At 45.0% G+C, this 23,781-nt stretch overlaps 1 protein-coding gene across 2 annotated transcripts in view; it reads left to right on the top strand.

The window, feature by feature from the left end:
* LOC144781736 (cofilin-1-like) overlaps nt 1-23,781 on the top strand; it is a 66,316-nt gene that overhangs the window by 17,456 nt on the left and 25,079 nt on the right. For both annotated transcript variants that reach the window (XM_078660712.1, XM_078660713.1), the window contains exon 2: nt 5,199-5,497. In XM_078660712.1, coding sequence (XP_078516838.1) covers nt 5,199-5,497 — 299 coding nt within the window. The remainder of the gene's footprint in view (nt 1-5,198; nt 5,498-23,781) is intronic.

The raw sequence follows: 23,781 nt of genomic DNA, 5'->3' as shown, positions 1-23,781 counted from the left end.
TATCCCTCCCTCTCTCACACCTCTCCTCTCTTCTCTCCATATCCCTCCTTCCTCTCTCCATATCCCTCCCTCTCACACCTCTCTCCCCTCTCTCCTCTCTCCATATCCCTCCCTCTCTCACACCTCTCTCCATATCCCTCCCTCTCACACCTCTCCTCCTCTCTCCATATCCCTCCCTCCTTCTCTCACACCTCTCCCCCTCTCCTCTCTCCATATCCCTCCCTCTTCACACATCTCTCCCCCTCTCTCCATATCCCTCCCTCTCACACCTCTCCTCTCTCCATATCCCTCCCTCTCTCACACCGCTCTCCTCTCTTCTCTCCATAATCCCTCCTTCTCACCTCTCTCTCCATAGCCCTCTCACTCTCTCCCCTCTCTCCTCTCTCCATATCCCTCTCTCTCTCACACCTCTCCCCCTCTCTCCTCTCTCCATATCCCTCCCTCTCTCACACATCTCTCTCCTCTCTCCATATCCCTCCCTCTCACACCTCTCCTCTCCATATCCCTCCTTCCTCTCTCCATATCCCTCCCTCTCACACCTCTCTCCCCTCTCTCCTCTCTCCATATCCCTCCCTCTCTCACACCTCTCTCCATATCCCTCCCTCTCACACCTCTCCTCCTCTCTCCATATCCCTCCCTCCTTCTCACACCTCTCCCCCTCTCCTCTCTCCATATCCCTCCCTCTTCACACACCTCTCCCCCTCTCTCCATATCCCTCCCTCACACCTCTCCTCTCTCCATATCCCTCCCTCTCTCACACCTCTCTCCTCTCTTCTCTCCATATCCCTCCTTCTCTCACCTCTCTCTCCATAGCCCTCTCACACCTCTCTCCCCTCTCTCCATATCCCTCTCTCTCGCACCTCTCCCCCTCTCTCCTCTCTCCATATCCCTCCCTCTCTCACACATCTCTCTCCATATCCCTCCCTCTCACACCTCTCCTCTCCATATCCCTCCCTCTCACACCTCTCTCCCCCTCTCCTCTCCATATCCCTCCTTCTCTCACCTCTCTCTCTCTCCATATCCCTCTCACATCTCTCCCCTCTCTCCATATCTCTCCCCTCTCTCCATATCTCTCCCCTCTCTCCATATCTCTCCCCTCTCTCCATATCTCTCCCCTCTCTCCATATCTCTCCCCTCTCTCCATATCTCTCCCCTCTCTCCTCTCTCCATATCCCTCCCTCTCACACCTCTCTCCATATCCCTCCCTCTCACACCTCTCTCCATATCCCTCCCTCTCACACCTCTCTCCATATCCCTCCCTCTCTCACCTCTCTCTCTCCATATCCCTCCCGCTCACTCCTCTCCTCATCCCTCCCTCTCTCGCACCTCTCCCCCTCTCTCCATATCCCTCCCTCTCTCTCACCTCTCTCTCTCCCCCTCTCTCCTCTCTCCATATCTCTCCCACACTGTGCACACGGGGTCTGGTGGCTCAGTGGACTAATGCGTCCACTGCAGGGGCCTGTGTTCTAGCTCATGGTCACAGGTTCAAATCCCGGCAGGTCCTGCCTTTCATCCATCTGAGGTCGATAAAATGAGTTGGGTAGCAATAAACATCTGTTATTCAGCACTAAGATACCTATGGGTGAACGTGCGCTGGTATATACATGTGTGTGTGCATGCCATTTTATTTCAAATCCCTATTGAGTGACACATTTCCTGCATAAACCACTGGCTTTAGGAAAGCTTCCTGTTTTTCATTTGCAGGCTTACCCATTACTTTGCTATTCAATCCCACTTAAGATTGCCCTTGTCTGCTAATAAAACAAATATTATAAACATGTGCTGCATGTAGTTACATCTGCTTTGGAAATACAGCATTGTCTAGTAATGTTTTGAAACTGCACCATTTTTTTTACCCCCCTCCAGCCCCACCCCCAATGATCCCGCCCCCACCGATGCGGCCCTCTGCCACAAACCACACTGTAAATTCGGCCCCCGAGAGAAAGTTTGTGAGTACCCATGCTCTAGTGGCTCCTGTGCCTCCAGCCTGTGGGTCTTCTTGAGGGTCGTATTTTGCTTCAGTTGGCTCCCTTGCGTGCTTGGGCCTCCTCTGACTCCCCTGCTTGTGGCAAGTCCCTAGGCCCTTGCTGGTTCCAACGTTGCCCCTTCTTCGCTTTCCTCGTCCGTTGCAGCTGCCATGGCTGTTGGTGTTCCCGCCAGACACTGACTCCCTAATTCTCGACTTCCGACGTGGGACAGCTTGTCCGCGGCTTCTAATCTTACTCGGCGTCACCTGGTCCTCACAGCTGCAGCAACACGGTCACCGTCAACACCTCTGAACCGTCTGACATAGATTAGCATTGCTCTTCTGTGCCTTATGGTCACATCATGGTGGCATAGACTCTGTCCCCTCTGCTTACAGGTTCTTCACATTGAGAATCCACCCTTGGATTCCACTGTTTTCCCCAGCTGCATCTTTCCTGAAGACCTCCATTGTGGTCTACAGCGGTTTGACGTCCCTTCACACCTACCTATGCAATTGGCTTCCCTGGTGTAGGTATCCTGGTTCTGGGGTATCCACAGGTGGGGTGACTTTCCATCCTTCGGTCTTCCACTGGGTTTCTTCAGGACTCACTGGGAAGGGTCCTTATCCAAAACTGCAATTGCGACTTCCCTGTTGACTTCTGTTGGACACACAGCTGTGTTTCCACTCTGCACATCCTCTGTGGGCTTCCTGGGTACTTAACTTGGGTGGTTTCTTATGCCCCCAGCTCCAGTGTCTCCTGGTCCAAGTCCCGACTTTGATCGCTGTTCGCATTTCACTTATGGTTTGGTCTCTCCCTGGAGACCACTGTATTTTGTGCTTACCATACCTATTTGCAAGTGAAGTATTGTGCATTTGTATTTATGTCTCTGGGTAAGAGATACCAATGTGTCAGTGAGTGTTGTGTAATAAATAGATATATATATATATATATAAATTTATTTTTTTTTTTAAATAATTTTTATGTATACACACTTGTTTTTTTTTTTTTTGTTTTTTTTTTTTACCTACACTACACAATCCACCTGGTAAAACAAGCTGCTTAACACTCCAATATAAGCCTGAAGGCTACCACTTTGAGAACTTTCAAAAGGTTATTAAAGACCACTAAAATCACCATAAGTGTTGCCTGGGGTAGTGCAAGGCACTTCACTTTAAGTGTGTACCATATACTAAGCCAGCCTTTTACAATTTCCCAGTAGCTCTAACCCTGACCCAGTAAACCTTTCCATAAGATAATAGAGTTTTGGAATGCCAGAGATGGATTTTTATGTATCCCAGGAGAATGCTCTTAGGTGTTGGTTCTGCACACATTTTATTTGTCTAGAGGGTTGGAGAATGAATGACCTGTTCTTTCTGTGGCCCAAGGTGCTCCTTTTTGACTTCCTCAGCCGCAAGGGTGCTACAGAACGCGTAGGCGGACCAGACTGAAAGGCTTTTTGTGATGCCATGTTGGAAGGGTCTGCTATGGTTTCCTCTTCAGCTGTTCGGGCACACAGGATGATTCTATTGGCGCACTACCCACAGAAGGGTAGTCCTCTTCCTTGGGCGCCCTTGACACCCGCCCCCTTTCAGCTGTGGGTATGGCACTCCATAAGACAAATTTGAGCAACATGGGATGTTCCTCCGAATTAGCTGACTTTTGGGATAGATTCCACTGGCGGAAGCAGTCACTGCTTCAGAGGCTGAGTGGGCAGTGATGATGGATTTCAAGAGCCCACAGCTGGAATATATTGCTGTCTTGACGACCATGTTGAGGATCTTGATTTCTTTCTCTTTCCCCCAGTTAGAACCCCACCCCTTGGGATTCTAATATTGGAAGTACTTCAGAAAACTCCATTTGAGTCCGAGTTCTGTGGACTTGATATTTTTGTCTTGTAAGGTGTTCATTTTAGTGGCAATTTTTTTTTTTGGGGGGGAAGGAGAATGAGCGCAAGTAGTCCTGGTAAGTTCACAGCCATTTAAAAAACAAAATTCTGACAAAATAATTTTGAGGCCTAATTCTTATTTTATATCCAAGGTACTTTAGCTTTTTCATTGTTGGAGTAACTTTTACTACCAGTTTGTGCCGCTTCCTTCCCCACATGGAGGAATTATCACACCCCATTGATGTACGAAGAATGTTTAGGATTTATCCTGAGGGAAATCAACCTTTTTAGTAAGGTTCACTTTTTCTTAGTTACATTTGGTTTTTCGAGGAGGGATCTTGACACCCACATTTTTACCAAAGAAACACAAGAGGGACCCTGAGAAACTAGTTCTAGGGGAACTTCCAAAACCAGCGAAAATGCAAAAAGAGCACACGTACGGATACCCCCACTGAGTTAAGTAAATGGGCAGTAGCTCCAAGAGTAAAACATGCCACCCACATAACAGTTCGAATCCGTTATTTATTTATCATCTTTGCTTTTTACGTTGAGCAAATGGCTTAAGTAAACCCTTTGTAATGTTATGAAAGTAAAGTGTAATCCGTGCCAACTCAAGTCCAGGCGAGATCAGTGAGGTGGTTGACTGCTTCCTTGGAAGTGGGTTTTGACTTGCTACCAGGTGGTCTATACCCTATACCGTTAAGACATCATAGACTGCAGTTGAGGGTGGAGGAAAGGCATAATCCTCTTTTTGTTTTGCTGTTCTAGATGCAGATTTGTAATAATGATTACGTGACTAAAATTCCTTATGGAAAGTATTTCAGAGGTAGATTTTTCTTCACCGGAAGGGGTGAAGCCGAACAGCTAGGTTTGTCATTAGCTCACTGTTGGGGTTGAGACGAGGAGATAAATGACTATTACCCACAAGTGACCAGGTCAGTAGTTTCCTTCCATCATTGCATGGGTGCACTTAAAAGCAACCTATATCCACGACATATCCTCCGAGATGACATTTTTTGTCTGCTTCTCATTTGAGGTGATATATTCCTTTTTCCACCTCTTGATCACTGTAAAGGTTGGGGTGTACAATTTTTATGTAATATCCTTCAGCCTCTGCGTTTTAGAACAAGGAGGGGAACCTATGTAGCAGACTTCCATAAAAGAGACCTTTACTGTGGTTATTCTGAAACTCTGGCTACCTTAGCCTACGATGGGCCCCTCTTGCTTCAGATCACTTCCACACAACTTATGATTTGTTTTTTAAATAAAAAAAATGGTCAAGGAATAGTTCGTCACTAACTTGAAATCTTAATTTTTTTTTTTTTTTAAATTTTTTTTTTTTGCAGGCTTCCGGAGTAACTGTATCGGATGATGTCATCAAGGTGTTTAATGAAATGAAGGTGAGAAAATGCGCTTCACAAGAAGATATCAAGAAGAGAAAGAAGGCTGTTGTGTTTCGCCTGAGTGATGACAAAAAAAACATAATCATTGAAGAAGGAAAAGAGATATTGGTTGGTGATGAGGTGGAAGATGTGTACAAGTGCTTTATCGAAATGCTTCCAAAAGACGATTGCCGCTATGCGCTTTACGATGCTACATATGAGACCAAGGAAACAAGGAAGGAGGACCTAGTCTTCCTCTTCTGGTAAGCCAGTTTATTTGTTAAGCCACAGCTGCAGTGAGAAATAGTAGTGCACCCGCTTGTACTAAATGTTGATTAAAGAAATATGCTATGAAAGGCAAATTCTACAGCGCGCTCTGTGGCCAGTTTCTGTTGCAGCACCGAACGATCAATGGGGATACAGGGTTCTTAAAAAGAGGAGACTAGATAACTATTTTTAGGAAAAGAACGAAATGTTATTAGCTCAAGTACTAGTTATTAACTCTTACAGGGTAAAAGTGGATAAAATAAAACTACTCCAAAGGAACACTCTAGGGCAGAGGTCTTCAAACTTTTGTAGGTTGAGCCCCCCCCAGCTGAATTTTTTTAGATGTTGCACCCCCAACCACCTGACAGATATTTCTGGAATTGACCGCCACGCGCACATTCCGTACAGGGGTGAGTGAGGTGACCATATGAATTTGGGTGTGCATGTTAGTGCAGAGTGGGACGAATGAATGTAGGGTTAGTGGTGGGCTTATTGGAGTGAGATTGCAGATGGAGCAGTGAGGGGGACAGGTGAGTGATGTCACGAGAGCAGGTTGAGTAGTGTGCTCTTGTGACTGGGGTGAGGTACAGGGTGAACAGCGCAAGTGCAGAGTGATCACTGTGAGTGGGAGGGTAAGTCGGTGAATGATGTGAGTGCATGGTGATCAGTGTGAGGGTGGGGTGAGCGGGTGAATGGTGTGAATTCATGGTGATCAGTGTGAGCGCACTGGTCGCTGTGAGTGCAGAGTGATCACTGTGAGTGGAGGGTAAGTGGGTGAATGGTGTGAGTGCATCGAGATCAGTGTGAGTGCTGGGTGAGGGTGAAAGTGAAGGGTGAGAATGAGGAGCTAGTGGTCTGAATGCATGGTGCATTCCCAGACACTTGAAGTAACTCAGCATGTTATTGACGGCAGCATAGGGTTTCAAATGTGTTAAACCATTGCTAATATGGCAGTAACCAGGGATCAGGGTGGAGGAAATAATGTGCTGATCCCTCAAACTTCCAGTCTTATGATTAGGGTTGCCAACTCATTATTTTATTGTCACAGATGGTAGAAAGATAAGCAGTCACCTAAAGCTGTATTTTCAGCACTTGTCTGTGCAGACTTTGAACAGCAAATATAAATAGAAAGAATTTTTAATTGTTTTCTAGAGCTTCATGAATGATCCAGGACTGATAATAAAAGGGAACAAAGACAGAAAAGTCACATTACAAATGAATAGATACTTGTTATTCATAACCATATTTATTAATTTGCAGGCTGTTTAAACACATAGCTGGCTTGCATTTTGCGCGCCAACCTGTGCAATTTTAAAAAACTTTCAGGGACGTTTTAAGGATTTTGGGGCCTATGGGCCAAATGTATTTTCGGGGTCCCTGTTCGGACCAGCTTTGATTTTATGATCCAGTCTCAGCTCTTTCATGCCTTCTTTGGTCAAATACTAAATATGTATACATTGGATATTCAAGGATAGTGATGTGTGTTTTCAGTATGTAACAGCAGTTCAATAATATTACTGCAAATAATCTGTCACACCCTTCCATTTCTCATATGTGAGGTCATGTATTGATCTAAAATAAACTTTTTACATGGATGTTGCATGATGCATAAACATTTTGTCTGCAAAATGTCTGTAATAGACTCTTGCACATTAAAAGTGAATGATGGAAACACGCTATTTACAACATACAGCAGTAGCCACCTAAACAAATGTGGGCAACAGCATGGATGTATGTATTTATTTGTTTGTCACAATTTAAGAAATGATTGCTCTGCCTCTTATTTCCTAGTTCTGGCAGTTATTTTGGGATTTTGATATCAGGAATGCACTTTTAACCGAAACTACCAATTTGCAAATATTTGACGTTTTCTTCCATCCAATACAGGTGTTCACATTCCTTTTCGAATGTACATCTTGACTTTTGGGGATATGTACGGCTTTTTTAAATACATGAGCGTAGCTCCCAGTGGTGTAGCAGCTGCATTGGTCTCTGAACCTGTGTTAAATCTGCTGGTTACTGCACTTCAATTCTACCTTGTTAGCTACCCAGCTAATTTTTTATTTTTATTTATTTAATGCTATTTTATATAGCGCGAACTTTACCCGAAGGTGTCAGAGCGCTTTTACATAAGAACCAGTTGCAAAACATAAGGATTTAGGATTACATGCGTTACATAAAAGATACAAACAGAAAAAATTGCCAATGTACAAGATGTAAAGTCACACAAGGAACAGAAACAAAGAAAATTTGCAAATGTACAAATAGTAAAGTCACTCAAGGAAGAGATACAAATGGATATACTCTAAGTCACATGGGTCCATGGAGCACTTGCTGTGCCTCTGTTATCTAACTCTCCCAAGAGGGGGTTAATTTAGAGCTGAAATGCTTCAGGTGCAGGGGGAGGCGAGGGGTCTCCTCTGCTAAAACCGAAAGCGTGTGTTTGTTTGCTTTCGGTTTTAGCAGAGAAGACTCCTTGCCTCCCACTGCAGCTGAAGCTATCAACTCCGTGAATTAACCCCCTCCTGGGAATTAGCCAGACAAAAGAACGGGCAGGTAGTGCCCCGTCGATTTCCTCTCCACGAAGAGTTGCGGTGGACGAAGGGAACAAAGGGATTAGAGAGGAGTGGCACGCCCCCCCTGGGATGGTGTCGCGCTCTAGGGGGTACACACTTTGCAGTCTGCTCAGTCGTTTTAAAACTTGTCTTCGGTTTTAACCTAGTTATCCATTTTTACTCTGTAGTGCTTCTTTAAGTGCATATTTTCAGTAAGAACCAATCCTGCTAATTAGACTTGTACGTTTCACGTTTATCGTGGAAACGTTTCACTAGGGGGAATACTTCAGGATTTATGAATGCCGATCTTAAAATGTGATGCAGTCTTAGTCTATTCTGAATCTTTCTAAACCCAGAGTGCCCACTTGAAGTGATTTGGGCTCTGACCAGTGTCTGTGATGTAAACATGACTTTGCATACACCATATAAATGAAGCCCCCCCACCAACATGAGGAATCCTTTCCATCCTACTTTGCTCGCTGCTGCAGACAAAAATCCAGCCAAGTATTAATCTGTTGTCCGTTTCAAAACAACCACACAATTGAGGTGGCCCGGTTTAAACTAGTATTACCTAATAGATCAGCAAAAGGTATATTCATCATGCTGAGGCCCTCCCAGAAAGGCTATTACATAGAACATGCACTTAGTGGGGCTGCTGCAGCAAATGGAGGCGTCAGTCACCCTGCAAACATTACGAACACGTTCTGAATACTGGTTCCTTTTATTTTGAATCCAGTGTATAGACTTTAAACCTGAGACCTATTTTGAATTCCTATTTATTGAAATCCTACTTCAACAACCAGTTCTCCTTCATAGTCATGGGTGTTTGGAAGTTGCCTTTAATGGTGGCATTGTTATAAAAGAAGACTTTAGTGCACCCGTTAAGCGTAGTTTATGTAAGCTTGTATTGCACAGTGTGAGAGTGGTTGTTTAGAGAGGGGAAAATCAGTGACCTTGTAGTTACGCGAAATGGATCTCTGCTAAACTAGAAAGTCACCAGGCACATACAGCACAACAGAAGCACGTTTTCTTTACCTGAAATTTTGGACCTGTGTATGCTTTTGTGAACAAGGGTTGCCACCATCCTTCCAGAAGTTAGCTTGACTTGCTCAATCATAAAGTATTTAGGAGGCTTGACAGTCCCCAGGACATGGTGTTGGGACTTTTTTTGCCAAGCAGGTCTTAGCCACCATTTAGAAATTTCCAGAGAAAGTTGCTCAGTTTAAAAAAATATATATATATATATATATATATATATATATATATATATATATATATATATATATTCCACCGTGTTAAAAAAACTATATACAAGATCCTGGGACCGGACGGACCAACTTGAGCGAAGCTCCCAGTATTGGGTTTATATAATTTAGAAGTGAGCCGATCTCTTCCATGGCCACTCTTCATTGGCTCCTGATAAAAGAATGTATCCTGTTCCAATCTCTGCTTCATGCAAAAAGCAGTTTACACTCCCAGTCTTTCTCCACTAATACAGCTTTTTAGGTAGTATAGTCCAAACGTTGAGTTCTAGGGGCAAATTTCTTGAAGCTGAAAGGTTTAATCGGAAAACTTGGTGAGCATGATTTCTCTGTGGCCTCAGCAAGTACATAGGGCCCTTTACCACCCCGTCTCCAACAGGCGCCAGATTGCTGTACACATGACAATGCTTTATAAATATCTTGCGTTTTCATAGTAGCAGTTACCCCCCCCCCCCCCCCCCCAAATCTGTTGGTTGGTTTTGTTTTGGGGGGGGGGGGGTTTGCAGGAAGCCACCCGTTTGAGTTTTGTGTAACATTTATTCAGTATGAGACAGAATCCTTGGACCGATCGGCTAATCTGAGCTTCAGAAACACATTGAAGTGGTTTGCTAATCCACACACTGGAATTGCAAACCAATCCAGAAGTGCTTTGAGCTCCAATTTATTCTCTGCGTATGTTTATTAATGGCCTAATGTGCTTCATAAGTACAAAACTTAATCTAACTTTACCTTGATTTACCACAATTATACCACACAAGCCTGAGCATGATCTGGGTGTCCTCTACATTATTGTGGCAGGCGAGATTTAGGGATGTAATAAGATTTTGGAGCCGGCTGTGGTATGTTTTAATGAGGAGAGGGGAATGGGTAGCCCCTTGTGGCACTCCTAATTTGTACGGTACAGAAGGAAGATGGTGAAGTGAGTCTATTGATTTGATGTCATGAAATCCAGTGTGATTCCGTAGTTGTAATAAATAGGATATGGTGATGTACTTTGATAAAGACTGATACTTCCAATAGGAGAGTGGGTGGCTACATTGTTGATGTAGAGTGGTCTTCAGATCATCCTAGATGGCGACAGCTGTTAATTCAGGGCCTCTGCGTGGGTTACATTTAATGTGGGGCTTAGAAAGGTTTAGGGATATAGGCTGATTTTCCTATGACTTTACCTTCAATTGGTCTGTTGGGAAAATGTTTTTGATGCTAAACAGAACTGCTGGGTCACGGCTGGATTTCTTTTTGATGGGTTTGATCGGTGATCTTGAGATTGTTATTGAACTTTTAGTGATTTCTTTATGATTGGTTTGGGAAGTGCTCCTGAGATTGTTGTAGAACTTTTAGTTAACATGGGCGTGTAGGGGTGTTCGTAGGGCCACTGGTCTTGTGAGTGTCCTGACTGATGGTGGAGAGCAACTTGTACTTAAGTGGTCTGGATTGGTGGTCTGACTAGTCTCTTGAATTATGTGGTTAAGATTGAAGTTTTTCCTGAGATCCACTCAGCAGGTAATTTCCCAAAATAGTTGATCTGGATATTTAGAAGTCTTCTGAAGTGTTGCAGCATTCCTTTGAATATGGTCTGGCTGTGCGTGAGACTGGTTGGTGAAAGCTCAGTGCTTGTGAGCGTAGGGGGTCTGGTGTGAGGCTTGACTTGTCAAACCTGGTGTTCTTGTTACCCCAAATAGAGCGGTTGGTGTAGTTTGATACTGATGTCATGGTGGCGTAGAGGAATGTGTATTTAATGGCTGGGTTGTTGAGGGATACTGTAAAATAGGAACAAAGAGGAAAAGATGGATATCAAAACATTAACATTCTGCAGTTAAAAACTCTTGGAAGCTGGTGATTAGTAACTAATATAAAACGACTGCTGTGTTGCTCTGTTTTCTTGGTAGGATGTTTTCTGATCTGAAATGATTAGCCCTGTGGGGGAGTTTTGTGTAGCTTAGGGGCTGCATTGTAAGCGACCAAACTTTCAGTGACTGGGTTGGATTGACTGCTTTGGAGTATGAGATTGTTGCTCTTTGGCAGTTGTTAATTAATATAGCTTTAAGGAAGATCTTGGTTAGACGGTGGATGGAGGAAGAAGGTGGATTGGTAGTTGCAGCATGATGAGAAGGAGCCGACCTTGGACTGATAGGACTGATAGTGGACTGAGTGATGGGCTGTGTCTGAATCAAAAGGCAGACGCGAGATTTGGCCAGGTTAGAACTGGGTGAGGGAGGTGAAAGACCTTAATAGATGCACGTTCAAAGTGGCACGCAGAACTGAATAGAGGTAGGTGAAAAGTGGTGAGAGGAAGGACTGCTTACAAGGGAGAGCAGTTGATGTGGAAACAGGATGGAGGAAAGCAGCGATGGGGCAGTGTCTTAATCTCGATGTGGTTCGTGGTATGAAATAAGTGGAGGGGTGCAGGCATGTGGCGAGGGGCTGGTGTGATTAAAGAGCGGTGATAGAAGAGAGGTGTGTAGAGATCAAGTGTGAAAGTAGGGGTTAATTGTGTAGTCTGGAAGGTGTTGGTTAGCCAGCGAAATTGGAGGAAAAAGGTTTGGCAGTACTATGTGGATTGTCAGTGGGTAAGAGTAGGTGGGACAAAGGGAGTAGGGTGAAGAATTAAGCAGGGCCAGAGGATGGTATTGAGGTATTACAGGAGCTGATGAGGTGAAGAATGGAGTATTGGCGAAGTGAAGTTGTGGATAGAGAGCATGGGACATGTGGTGTTTGTAAACCTAAAAGCGTTTAAGTATATTTTGGGGAATTAGTCACTTCCATCTGCAGAGAGAAATCATTTAGCAGTAGGACATCAGCAGGTAATGCAATGTTTTTGAAGAATCAGCAGGTGGAACGTATTGGGTTCAAATTCCCTACCCACCTTCCGCAGGAGTCTCTTCTTCAAATGATTTGGTGTCAACCCACCAAAAGGCTCCACTTTCCCATGGATGCGAGGACCGAGACTTTGGCTTCACCCACATGTTTGGAGCCAGGAGAACATGTTTTGATAGTGCAGAAGTTGTGTGCTTCCACAAAAAAGGGCTTTCCCTCCATAGCTGTGTTCATTTTGTTAATTTATCCAGCTGGTTAAGCATGAATTTTTATGGTTACACACATGACATGGTAATGCTATTAACGTGTCTTTGATAACTAGCTAATTTGTGGTGTTTTTCTCTGGCAGCAGCACAGATGGGAGCAAGGGCCCTCGTTAACCTAAAAGGGTGTTTAGGTCTAACATGAAGTCCAACTGTTACCTGAGCTTTTAACATACACAAATATTCTAGTTATTTGGTCCCACAAGATACATATCCATTCCCCAGCAATTTTATTTAAATTCGTTAAATTGCGATACAACATTCCTTTTAAAGCTAGTCCTATTGGCATTGCCAATGCTTGTTAGGTCTGGCTTGACTGCGCAGCTTTCGCCGGACATAATTGGGTTAACCTAAAAAAGAGCTTTGCAGAGTATCTTGGTAGCCAGGAGCACTATTTCTTTGGTTTAAGAAGTTGTTTGCTTCCACAGAAAAAAGTTATTCCCTCGCCATATAGGTGTGATTATTTTGTTACGTTTCCTATGCTAGCAGCAGTATAGCTGCCTGAGCTTGAACGTTCAGTGGCATACACGCATGACCCTGTGCAAGTTGCATGACGTTATCTGATCAGTGAAAAATAGTTTTCTGAGTACTAATGAAAGAGGGGCCCTGGTCCCACCCACACATAGGAATTTGATTGTTGCAAATCTGTGTAATTACGCTAAAAAGATTACTAGTATTGCGCTTTTTGGCTTGTGTCAAAGCTCGTACGATACAGCAGAACAAAGTTGGTTGTGGTGGAAAGCCAAATTCTGGCTATAGGCCTGATCTTTTTATTATGAAATGTTATGATAAAGTGCTAGTCTGACGTCTTTATTGTGAAAAGTAGATGTTAGTCAGTATGCATTGAAGTGTGAATGTTTTATTACTCTGTCATAAAGCCTACTGATAGCTATTTTGTCACATTGAATCGCACAGAATACCGTGGTGGGCAAATGGTTTTGGTGTTACCCCATGTGACAAACCTTGATATAGGTTTGCTCTGAGAAAATCCTTGTTAGTTCGTCTTAGGACAGATAGTCTTTTGCTTAGCCAACAGTAATTTTGTATACATTTTTAGGTCGAGGACTCCGTCGCACTGCTGTAAGCAGTGTGGGCGGAGCCCGAAAATTTAATGATTCTTAAAAGGGGCTTGGAACCCGCCCCTCTTCTCCATTGGTTGGCCTAGTAAATGCTGGCCAGCCATTGGAGGAGAGGGGCGTCACTTGGTTTAAGCCCAGTCTTTTTCGGATTCTGGGGCGTTTTTTAAGCTTCTTTCTTTTCTTTCTCTCCTCTTCCCATTGGCTGGAATTTTACCTGCCAGCCAATGGGAAGAGGAGAGAACGAAAACCACGCCCCGAATCCCAAAATGACGATGCTTTCTCCGAGGCATTTCTTCCTCGCCTCGGAGAAACATGGTTGTGCTGCTTAGTTTCCCGCCCGCCTCTCAGCCACAGGATTTATTATTGGCAACCTCAGAGGACCTCAGATGAGATGTTTCACCACTACACGGCTGCCCGTCCCCAGACAAAGATGTATCGAGGCAGAAGCGGAGAGTGGACAGGAGCAGAGGCCAACGGTAACGGGAGCAGAGCAGACCTCAGGGGAGAGATGCCACACGTCTCCACAGCTTTGCCGCTCCCACAGTCACACCACCCCAGTAAGCAGCAGGTAATGATGCGGCTTCACAAAATTGGCAGGCAAACAGCGGGACCAAAGGAAACCTCGGGAAGAAGCTCCCGCAGCCTCACGAATCCCACAGCTCTGCGACCCTCAGCTGGGAAGTGAGTAGTGGAGCCAGACGAGCAGGCAGGCAGACCGCACAGTGGCTGAAGAGTCAGAAGCAGGCAGCGTCTTCTCGGCTCCAGCGGCACCAGCAGACGCACAGGTAGGCAGTGAAATCAGCGGGGTCGACCCTACTCCACGGCCCTTGGATAGCACTCAAAAAGTTATCTTTTAAGCTTATCAGCAAGCTATCTGTTGGGAGCGCAAAATGCTGTTTGTAGGGAGCATAGGTGGAGGATCACTGCGGCACTAGCGGTGGAGCAGGGAGAGCGTCGGCGCATATGCTGCTTCACACCGCCAACTTCCTTTTCTCCCGTGCCATTGTCTGGATATTTTTAAATGGTCATTAAATATCCACCCGACCTTTTGCCATGCAAACTTGGGCCCTGTTACATATTGCATCTGTGTTTTCTGATACTACTATTCTTGTTTCCTCGTGTTTAGTTTCCATCTAGCCTGTGCTCCCTATAGTTTTTCTTTTCACTACCTTCATGCTCGCCTGCTCTTTGAATTATTGTTCACGCAGTTCTCAGTGCGTCTAACACATTGCTTGTTGATTTTGGCTCTGCCGGGGACGGGGTCAGCACGCGTTTGCCACATTGCGCGAGCCCCGGGCCTGCCACTGAGGGAGGGATGGTTTGAGGAGGGCGATGGCTTGCAGCTAGGCCCTCTCACATGACACGCCGCCCGGCCCTTCACGGCCACCGTGAGCGCCATGGCGCATCGGCTTTCTTCAGTTAGTGGACAGATAACTTCTCCTCGGGATATTTTCTAAAAAGGTAACTTGTTGAGCACCTTCAAGGCCCAGGATTGTGAACAGGGACCTAATGATTAAAAAAACTAAACAAACTAAGTGAAACTGTCCCTGACCTCACATGAAGCTCACCTGGGGTGCCTTAATTTCACTCTCTTGTCTTTTCTTTCACTTTTTCGGACCACTGTTCAGTCACTCCTTTAATATGTCTTTCGTCCAGTCTCATTTCTTTTCTTGCATTCTTTATTTTACTTAAGATTTAACTTCATTTCAACACTTACCTTGCCTCATATTTCCTACAATTTATAGTTGTTTTCTCTATCACCTTGTTACTTTAATTCTCTTAATATATAGTGTTTACTAATGTGCTTGTCGTCTTTTTGCTTCCATACCACACATCCCTCAGTTTTAACTTTTCATTCATTCCTTTTCGCCCTCGAGTTTTATTTCTTTCCACCCCAACATATGTTTTTTACTTCTTACTTTTATTAATATGCTAACCTTTTTTTCTACCATCCACTATTTTACGTTGTCATTCGTAATAATCTGTGCGTTCCTTATCTTGTATTACCTCCACTCCCTGTGTTCATTCACTTCCCAGGCCTTGTCTTCATGCAGTTTCTAATCACATATTCTCGCCCTATATTCTCGCCCTATATTCTCGCCCTATCTCAAACCGCTTCTCGACTCTCTTTCCCTCCTCGTTTAGCTTCTTTGCCATTTTCTGGCTTTTGTTGTCTTTCACTGTCTGACTGACGTAACTATCTATCTCCCCTTCTGTCTTACTTTCACTTTCAAACTCTACTTCTCTAAGTCCCTTTCTTTTATTTCACCCCACTGGTTTTGTCGTGTCTTTCGCTCCTTCGCCTTGCCTTCCTTAACTCAACCGCCTGGCTCTCTATCCCTCGCTTTTCTCTAAATCTGCCTTGCTTTGTTTTTCTCTTTTACTCACTTTCTCTTGCTCGCTGCACCTTTACTGCATTACCTACGCTCTCGCAATCCTCGCTCTCCCATGGTCCCTACAGGTGACGTACCTCGGTGTATGCATTGGATAACAGGCTGTTTAGATGCACAGTCGGCCCCCTAACGCACAAGTGCCAGTAAGGGAGGAGTGAGCCGGGGTGCTGCGGCCTGCCGTGTCCGGCCACGCACTGTGGTTAAGGAGGGGGCGGGGGGGCTGCTGACAGAGTGGAAAGTGCTTTTGAAAGCAGGGTGGAATTGGGAGGTCGTGAGTCGACTGAGTGAGGGAAGACCATCCCAAAGCAAGGGGTGGACGTGTTTCTGCAGATTCCTCCCTCCCTGCCCATGCATGCACACCTTGAAAAGGCCTGCAAGCTTGTCCCTCGGGAGACGAGACTGTGGTATGGCGCCGGACAGCTCGCCACCAAATGTCGGTCCATGCCACCAGTCACTCGGGAGATTATGCATACCTTCACTTCTGGAGGAAGGGACTTGGCAGTCATGGAAACAGAACTTCATTATTCTTTCGTAAAAACCTATAGCACATTGTTCTCTCCTGCTGCACTTCGAAGTAAAATGTGGGCAGCGGAGTAGTCGCAGTTTACAGCTGAACTATTTGAGACTGTCTGCAGAAGTGCGCTCCGTGACTACCATTTCTACTATTTCTCTTGTCCCTGTTCGACCCCTTTCTCTGTTTTTCCTGTCTATCCCGCCTTTTTAGGTCTCGCCTGTCGATGCGCATGCGCATCGAGCAAGCGAGACTATAGGGGCTCATCCACTCTTTATCCACACTGCAAGGAATCGTGGCGATTCCTTGCAGTGCCCGTGACTTTTAAGGTCAATGCGCATGCGCATTAAGCTTATGCGCATGCGCATTGACCTTAAAAGTCACGGGCGCGTGCATGTCCGTCTTTGTTTACCCGCTCCGCCCCCTCCCGCCGTGTCGCCTTGCCTACTCTCTTCCACAGCCTCCCCCAGCTCCGCCCCCTCACTACTTGATTGCACGGCCGCTAGGCCGTGCCTCCCCTACTCTCCTCCCCCCTCTTTCTCTCCTCCCCTGCCTGCCTGCCGCTAGCCTTGCCTACTCTCTCTCGCACCCTCCCCCAGCTCCGCCCCCTCACTACTTGATTGCACGGCCGCTAGGCCGTGCCTCCCCTACTCTCCTCCCCCCTCCTCCTCTCCTCCCCTGCCTGCCTGCCGCTAGAAAGCATGGGATACTGTGCTGCCTTAACTATTTGCTATGGCCATGTTAAAATCAGAGCCAAGTCGTAAATATACATTTTTCCACACCACTGTTTTTTCGATAAAAACGTGATTATTCACAGTTTACGCTGCTAATCCGTGACCAAACAGACAATATGAAGCTCTGAGTCTATTCTCTTCCTAGCGTGCTGTGACTGCCTCCCCCGCTGTATCCCCTCACCCCCCCCCCCCTGCTGTATCCCCTCACCCCTGGTCTCTCCCCACGTCTCTCCGTTGCTCTCCCCTCTGCTGTCGCTCTCTCTCTCGCTCACTCCCCGGCTCTCTTCTTGCCTTGCTGCTGCTCTGCCTCTTTGTGTCTGATCCCAGGCTCACATGTCGGAGCTGGCAGCCCCCGCGGCTAGTTCCTATCTGTGCGACAGCATTTTTAATTTAACACAACCGCCTTTGATGTTTTCAAATATTTATAGCCAGCTTCAGAGCACTGCAGAAGTGTTTCCATTCAGATGGAACGGCTCGGCTCGCTCTCCTCGTGCAGGCCCTCTTAAACTCGGATCCCGCGGGATTTAGTTCACGCGAAATTCTCTCCGTGTCTCGTGCTTTTCTGTCTCTTTAACTTTTACTTTCCTTTCACAGCCTGTCATATGTTGTTGGACTCTCCCAGAAATAGCTAATGGATCGAAATATCAGAATATACAGAAAATCGAAAACTGCGACCAAGAAAAGCTCGTGCTGAGAAGCAAATCTTTAAATCTAAGAAGGACTTTGCGTGCTTTACAAGTGTTTACAGGGGAACAGCGTAGAACTGCACAGTTAATTTGATAGTACAAGCACATGCAATGGATGCACTTATTTCATATCTGTTTAATCCGTTCATTTTAATTCCTTTGGTCGCTTTAGTTCTAGTCATTATTTCTTTGCCTCTCCGATTGCGCTCTTCAATTACCCTCCACGCCCACAATTTATTTTTCTCATTCTCTGTAGTACTCTGCCAATTCTCACAATGTCTACCATTTTTCGAACCCCGCCTCCCCCCTCCCTCCCAGCCTCCACAGTTTCCGCTCTTCCAATATTCTGAATATTTCTGAATTGTTTCGTTTCTCTCCCTGTATGGAAGTGTGAAGTTTAGAAACTACCTGAAAACGTGGTTATTGAAGCAGGCTGTACACTCACCCTCAACCCCTCACTCACCCTCACTCTCACTCATCCTCACTCACCCTCAACCCCTCACCCTCACTCACCCTCAACCCCTCACCCTAACTCACCCTCACCCTCACTCACCCTCAACCCCTCACTCACCCTCTCACCCTCAACCCCTCAACATCAACCCCTCACTCACCCTCACCCACCCTCACCCACCCTCACCCACCCTCACCCACCCTCACCCACCCTCACCCACCCTCACCCACCCTCACCCACCCTCACCCACCCTCACCCACCCTCACCCACCCTCACCCACCCTCACCCACACTCACCCTCACTCACCCTCACTCACCCTCACTCACCCTCACTCACCCTCACCCTCCCTCACTCACCCTCACTCACCCTCACCCACCCTCACTCACCCTCACCCTCACTCACCCTCACTCACCCTCACCCTCACTCACTCTCACCCTCACTCACCCTCACTCACCCTCACTCACCCTCACTCACCCTCACTCACCCTCACCCTCACTCACCCTCACTCACCCTCACTCTCACTCTCACTCACCCTCACTCACCCTCAACCCCCACTCACCCTCAACCCCTCACTCACCCTCACCCACCCTCACCCTCACTCACCCTCACTCACCCTCACTCACCCTCAACCCCTCACCCTCACACAGTGCAATAGGTCTCGGAGCATTTGAGTTAGAGCTTTTAGAAATGTTTATGGCTTTTTTTTTTTAATTCTTTAGCATTGGCTACAGGAAACAAAAATGCTAAAGATTTACACAAAAACCCATAAACAATTCTAAAAGCACTAACTCTAATGCTGCGAGACCTATTGCATTTCCAATGCTTGTTCTCCTCGCCGCTCTTCTGACGGTCTTGTCCAACCTCTCTCATTCATTCTCTCCTTTTCTGCTCCCCTATCTTCACTTCTGTGTCTTTGTTAGCTGTCATCCCTCCTGTCTTTCTTCCTTTTTTCTTCTACCCTCTCTCTATCTGTGTGTGTGTGTGTGTGTGTATATATATATATATATATATATATATATATATATATATATATATATATATATATCTATCTATCTTTCCCCTTCCCCCCCCCCCCCCGACGTCGTCCCCACTTTTCTACCATTCTCTTTTCTCTATCACGCTCTTGCCTGTCCACCTCTGTTTCACCACCACCCCTGCTCCCAGAATGTGGCCACTTTCTTTTCCTTCTCTGATCTCCTCTTTCGCCTAGTCTCTCACTGCCTTTTCATCTGCCGTTCTCCCCGTTTCAACCCTGCATTGCTTCTCTGCCCGCCTATATCAATTTATTTTCTCCTTGGCTTTTCTACGTTTCATGGTCTTAATCTCTGTGCCTCTCTCCAGACTGCCAACCCCCTCGTTCTTTTTATGTCTCACTCCCCAGTCACTGCCTGCCTCCGCTTTTCGTTGCCAAAACACAGTTTGCTCTCGAGTATCCATTTCCAATCTCGCATCCAGCAACAGGCTGTACCAGAGTATCGTTTTATTAGAAATCACGCAGCAATTCGTTTAATCAAACCATGGGGAAATGTGTCACTAGCTCAGCCATTTTAATTCCAGGCTGTGTGTTTATCCTGGCCCTATTCAGAACTTTTAACTGGCCTGTCCGGCTTCACTGAGGTCCCCCCCCCCAAAAAGCCCTTTCTGGTCGGCGATTCGGAGTGTGACTGTACCTTTCAGGTTAGGGTGTGGGATGGACAGAATAGTGGGATGGTGGCTAGACCCTTTCAATAGTACTGATGAGAGGTTGGGAGTTGCTTTGGGAAATTCGTTAGCCCAACCTAAGCGGGGCCTTTTGAAGCTCGAATGGATCTTAGCGGAAAGCCATATTTAGAAGCCCACATCTCAGTGATGTCAAGATCAGGTTAATGCATAATGCATTCTACAGTTATTCATTTGGCCAGCCACGCAACATAGTGTACACCAAAAGTATGTAGTGGACTAGCAAGTACCCACAGATTTTAATGGCAGTAACATCATTCTGAGCCTAAGTTATCCGTCTCTTTGTTGCAGCTGTGGTGGAAAAGTAGAGTACAATTGAGGCTTTAGTATCTTATAGGAATTTTTCAGATATTCTAAAGAAGACCTTTATTATAGATTCTATATCTGCCATGAAAGAATTGTTTAACACCTTCATAGCTGTGATCGTTTTCCCAAAATAAGCGAATGACTACTTCCAGGTCAAATCCAAGCTAGGTAGACGTGATAGCAACTTAATCGTACCATTCGTTACATATAGACACTTGGAAGACCCCACTTAAGTACGGTTATAATGGTGTGCATCTTGCATTGTTTACAGAGGAGAGTATCTTAAACTAGGTGGAAAATCATCACCCAGATCAGATGTGCATAAACAAAATACAAAGTGGCTAGGGTACAGGCGTTTTTTAGGCTTCTATTTGTTATGTTTTGTGTGGTCTCTTGATCTATACCTGAACATTTACCCATATATTTGGACGGAGCTCAATAATAGTCTCTAGAAGATGCGAGAAGGGTGCCATAAGGCTTGCACTTTTGTAACAGGTAGCACATATTTATACTGTTGAATGCCGGCGTGAAGTAAATAAAATGTGTATAAGGATGCCTGTTGCCTAAAGACAATGCCATTTATTTAACGATCAAGCTATTGGCAATGTAAATGACTGCCATTTATTTATGATTAATTAAGTCATGAGCAATGCCAATAGCTCTACCTTTAATAATGCCGAGACCATTGCATTGTAAATGCTTGTTTAAATTTTGACTTTGTGGTGGATGCCTTCTGGAAAAGCTTGTGTTCAAAACTGTAGGCCCGGTTTGGTTATAACAAGCTATAGTCCTGAATGGTGCACCAGGAAACAGTATGTCAAATGCCATTGGTGTAGTCTGCTTATTATGAAAAGTTAAGACACAGGCAAGTGGTTTAGCTTATTAATTGTGAAACTAATTTGTTCAAACCAATCAGCCTAACACTTGTTATCACATTGAGGCTAGCATTTTGTTACATGTAGTTTGCAATTGTTTTGTCATTTGCCACCCACTGTTGACAAAGCCTGGGGGACTTCACTGGTCTTTCTTGTGGGGCCCTATTGAGAGGGTGTGTAGCTATATTTTTCTATATATTTGTCATTTTATTAGTGTATACATGATTTTTGCCAGTTGATGAGTACTTGAATAGGCCGGTGTTGGTAAGGTGTAAAGCCAATGGTATAGTATTTTTTGAAAAAAGTAATTGCAGATTTCATAGGTTTGATCTTTGTTATGAAAACATTATGGCAAAGCCATTAGGCCTCACCTTTTGTGACACTTGTTAAAGACCATAGGTTTTTTATGTGTGGATGGTTATCTGTGTTCTAAACCTGTATGCAGGTTTATTAGATGGAATTTCACAGTTTACTGTAGTAGACAAGGGTCTTTGTGTTTGGTGATCCACCTGAGCAAACTGTGGGGAAAGATGTGCACTATAATAGGTTTAGGCTTCCTTAGGATTTGCTTGTGCAACTGATATAGTAGATATGTAATTTTATGTCTGTCAGACGGCTGCCTTATGTAAAAACTCAAGTTCTGTACTGAATGGCTCAGTTGGTTATGATAACAAGCATTTACAATGCAATAGGTCTCGCAGCATTAACGTTTGAGTTATTGGCATTGTAAATGGTAATGCGTTGCATTAATAATTTTGTAAAATGTGCAATTGGTATATAAACATTGTTTGAAGTTTTTTTTGGGTTATGTAAGCAGTGTTAGTAATATAGAGTGATAGTCTTGCTTGTTGTAATTATGGATGATTAGTAGAAAGTTTTTTGGACAAGTAAAGCTAATTTTACAGTTCCTCTAGGAGCAAGAGGTAATAAGTTATTCATTAGTTGCGAATATACTGTATTTACCTATACCTATGGACAAAGTTATTCTTTACTTTGTAAGTAAATTTTTCACATTTGAATACCTTTTTTAAGAGTTTTATTTAAAATATATTTGTTGTAAAAACATTCACATCTTTATTGTATATGGTGATTATGTGTAGTAGCAGTAACTGTGCCAGAGTGGCAAAATGATAGGAGTAGTGACAATATTTTAGTAGTGTATAGATGGAGGTAGTGAAGAGACAGGTGTAGTGAATGGATAGAGGCAGTTAATGGTGCATGGATGTTAACGTGGTTCGCAAATTATTAAATTGTGAAGTGATGGGGCAGAAGAAGTGGTAGGGTGTGTTTGTTATTTATCCAGGTGTTTTTGTAGTACTGGTCTATTCTAAATTTGAAGGAGCCTACTGTGCTTTATGCCCTGATATTTGGAGGGTGTTTACCACTTATTTGTGCATTTGTATCACCTTATTTTAATGTTAGTGGATGCCTACCCTGCTACTTTGCTAAAATTACCACCCACCTGGTTGTGGGCAGGGCCGCTGGACGGAAGCGACGTTTCCGCGTGCTGACGCAGGGCTCCCATGCGAAAGGGAGAGCCCTGCGGTCGCTGCCGGCCGAGCAGTGTTCCGGGTTTTGAGAGGAGGGGGGCCCGTGGAAAGCAGTGCAGCCTGTCGTTTTGCGGAGGGGGGCGAGGCACATTGCTGGTGCCTGCCCCATTGCGCAGAGTGCATGGAGTTGTGACCGGTAGAGGAGTGGAGCCTCCCCCAGTAGCACGGTGAGTTAGGGCTGTGCCGGGGGACTTGGGGGAAGGGGGGTGGGTATTTTTTGTTACTGCAGCACGTGGGAGCAGATGGAGTTTTTAGGCGCATGTGAGAGGTAGGAGCAGTGTATGAAAGACTGTTGAGGGTTTTGGAGAAGGAATCAGCAGGAGTGGTTAAAAGACAGGAGGCGATGTAGTATTGGCGATGGTGAAGCAGTGGCGACGGAAGGAGTAGTGTTGAGATGGAAGTAGTGATAGGGTAAGAGAGGCAACTTGTAAAGAGAGGCGGTAGAGTGGGATGAAGTAATGTGTTAGAGTTGTGGGACTGTTATTTGTACAGGAGTAGTTTTTGGGTAGGAGTAGTTAACAGGGAAGAGTTGTGATAATGTACGAGCGTTGACCGGCTAAGAGTACTGTTTGTGCAGATAAGTGGTGCACATGTCTGTAGTGTTAATGTTGAGGAGTAGTTTACAGAGGAGCGATGACAGGATAGTATTTGTTACAGGAAAAGAGTGAAAATGGTGCAGTAACAGTGTAAGAGACGTAATAGTAAAGGGGAGGTGACTGTAGGAGAAGTTATTGGGCAGGAGAGCTCACTGCAGGATAGATGAGTGTGCAGGTGAGGTGTGTGGGTAGCAGCGGTGATTTAGTACGAGTAGTTATTTTGAAGGAGTGGTATTGTGTGCAGTAATTAAAGATATGCTAGGTTTGTAAAATGTACGATACGCCTGTAATAAGAAAATGAGCATGCAGGGCATGGCAGTAGCATTGAATTTGCAGTCTGTATGAAAACGAAGAAATGCTAAGCAAGTTTTAAGATAAACATAACATTGTACAAAGTAATTGTAGAACTAGCTGTACAAATAATAGCAAACCTTTTTTTGTGCATGAGTAGTAAGAAGTAGTTTACAATGCACTATGCTGTTT

Source organism: Lissotriton helveticus, chromosome 9 (assembly GCF_964261635.1).
Source record: "Lissotriton helveticus chromosome 9, aLisHel1.1, whole genome shotgun sequence".
Lineage (NCBI taxonomy): Eukaryota > Metazoa > Chordata > Amphibia > Caudata > Salamandridae > Lissotriton > Lissotriton helveticus.
This window is presented reverse-complemented; position numbering and strand designations above follow the sequence as displayed.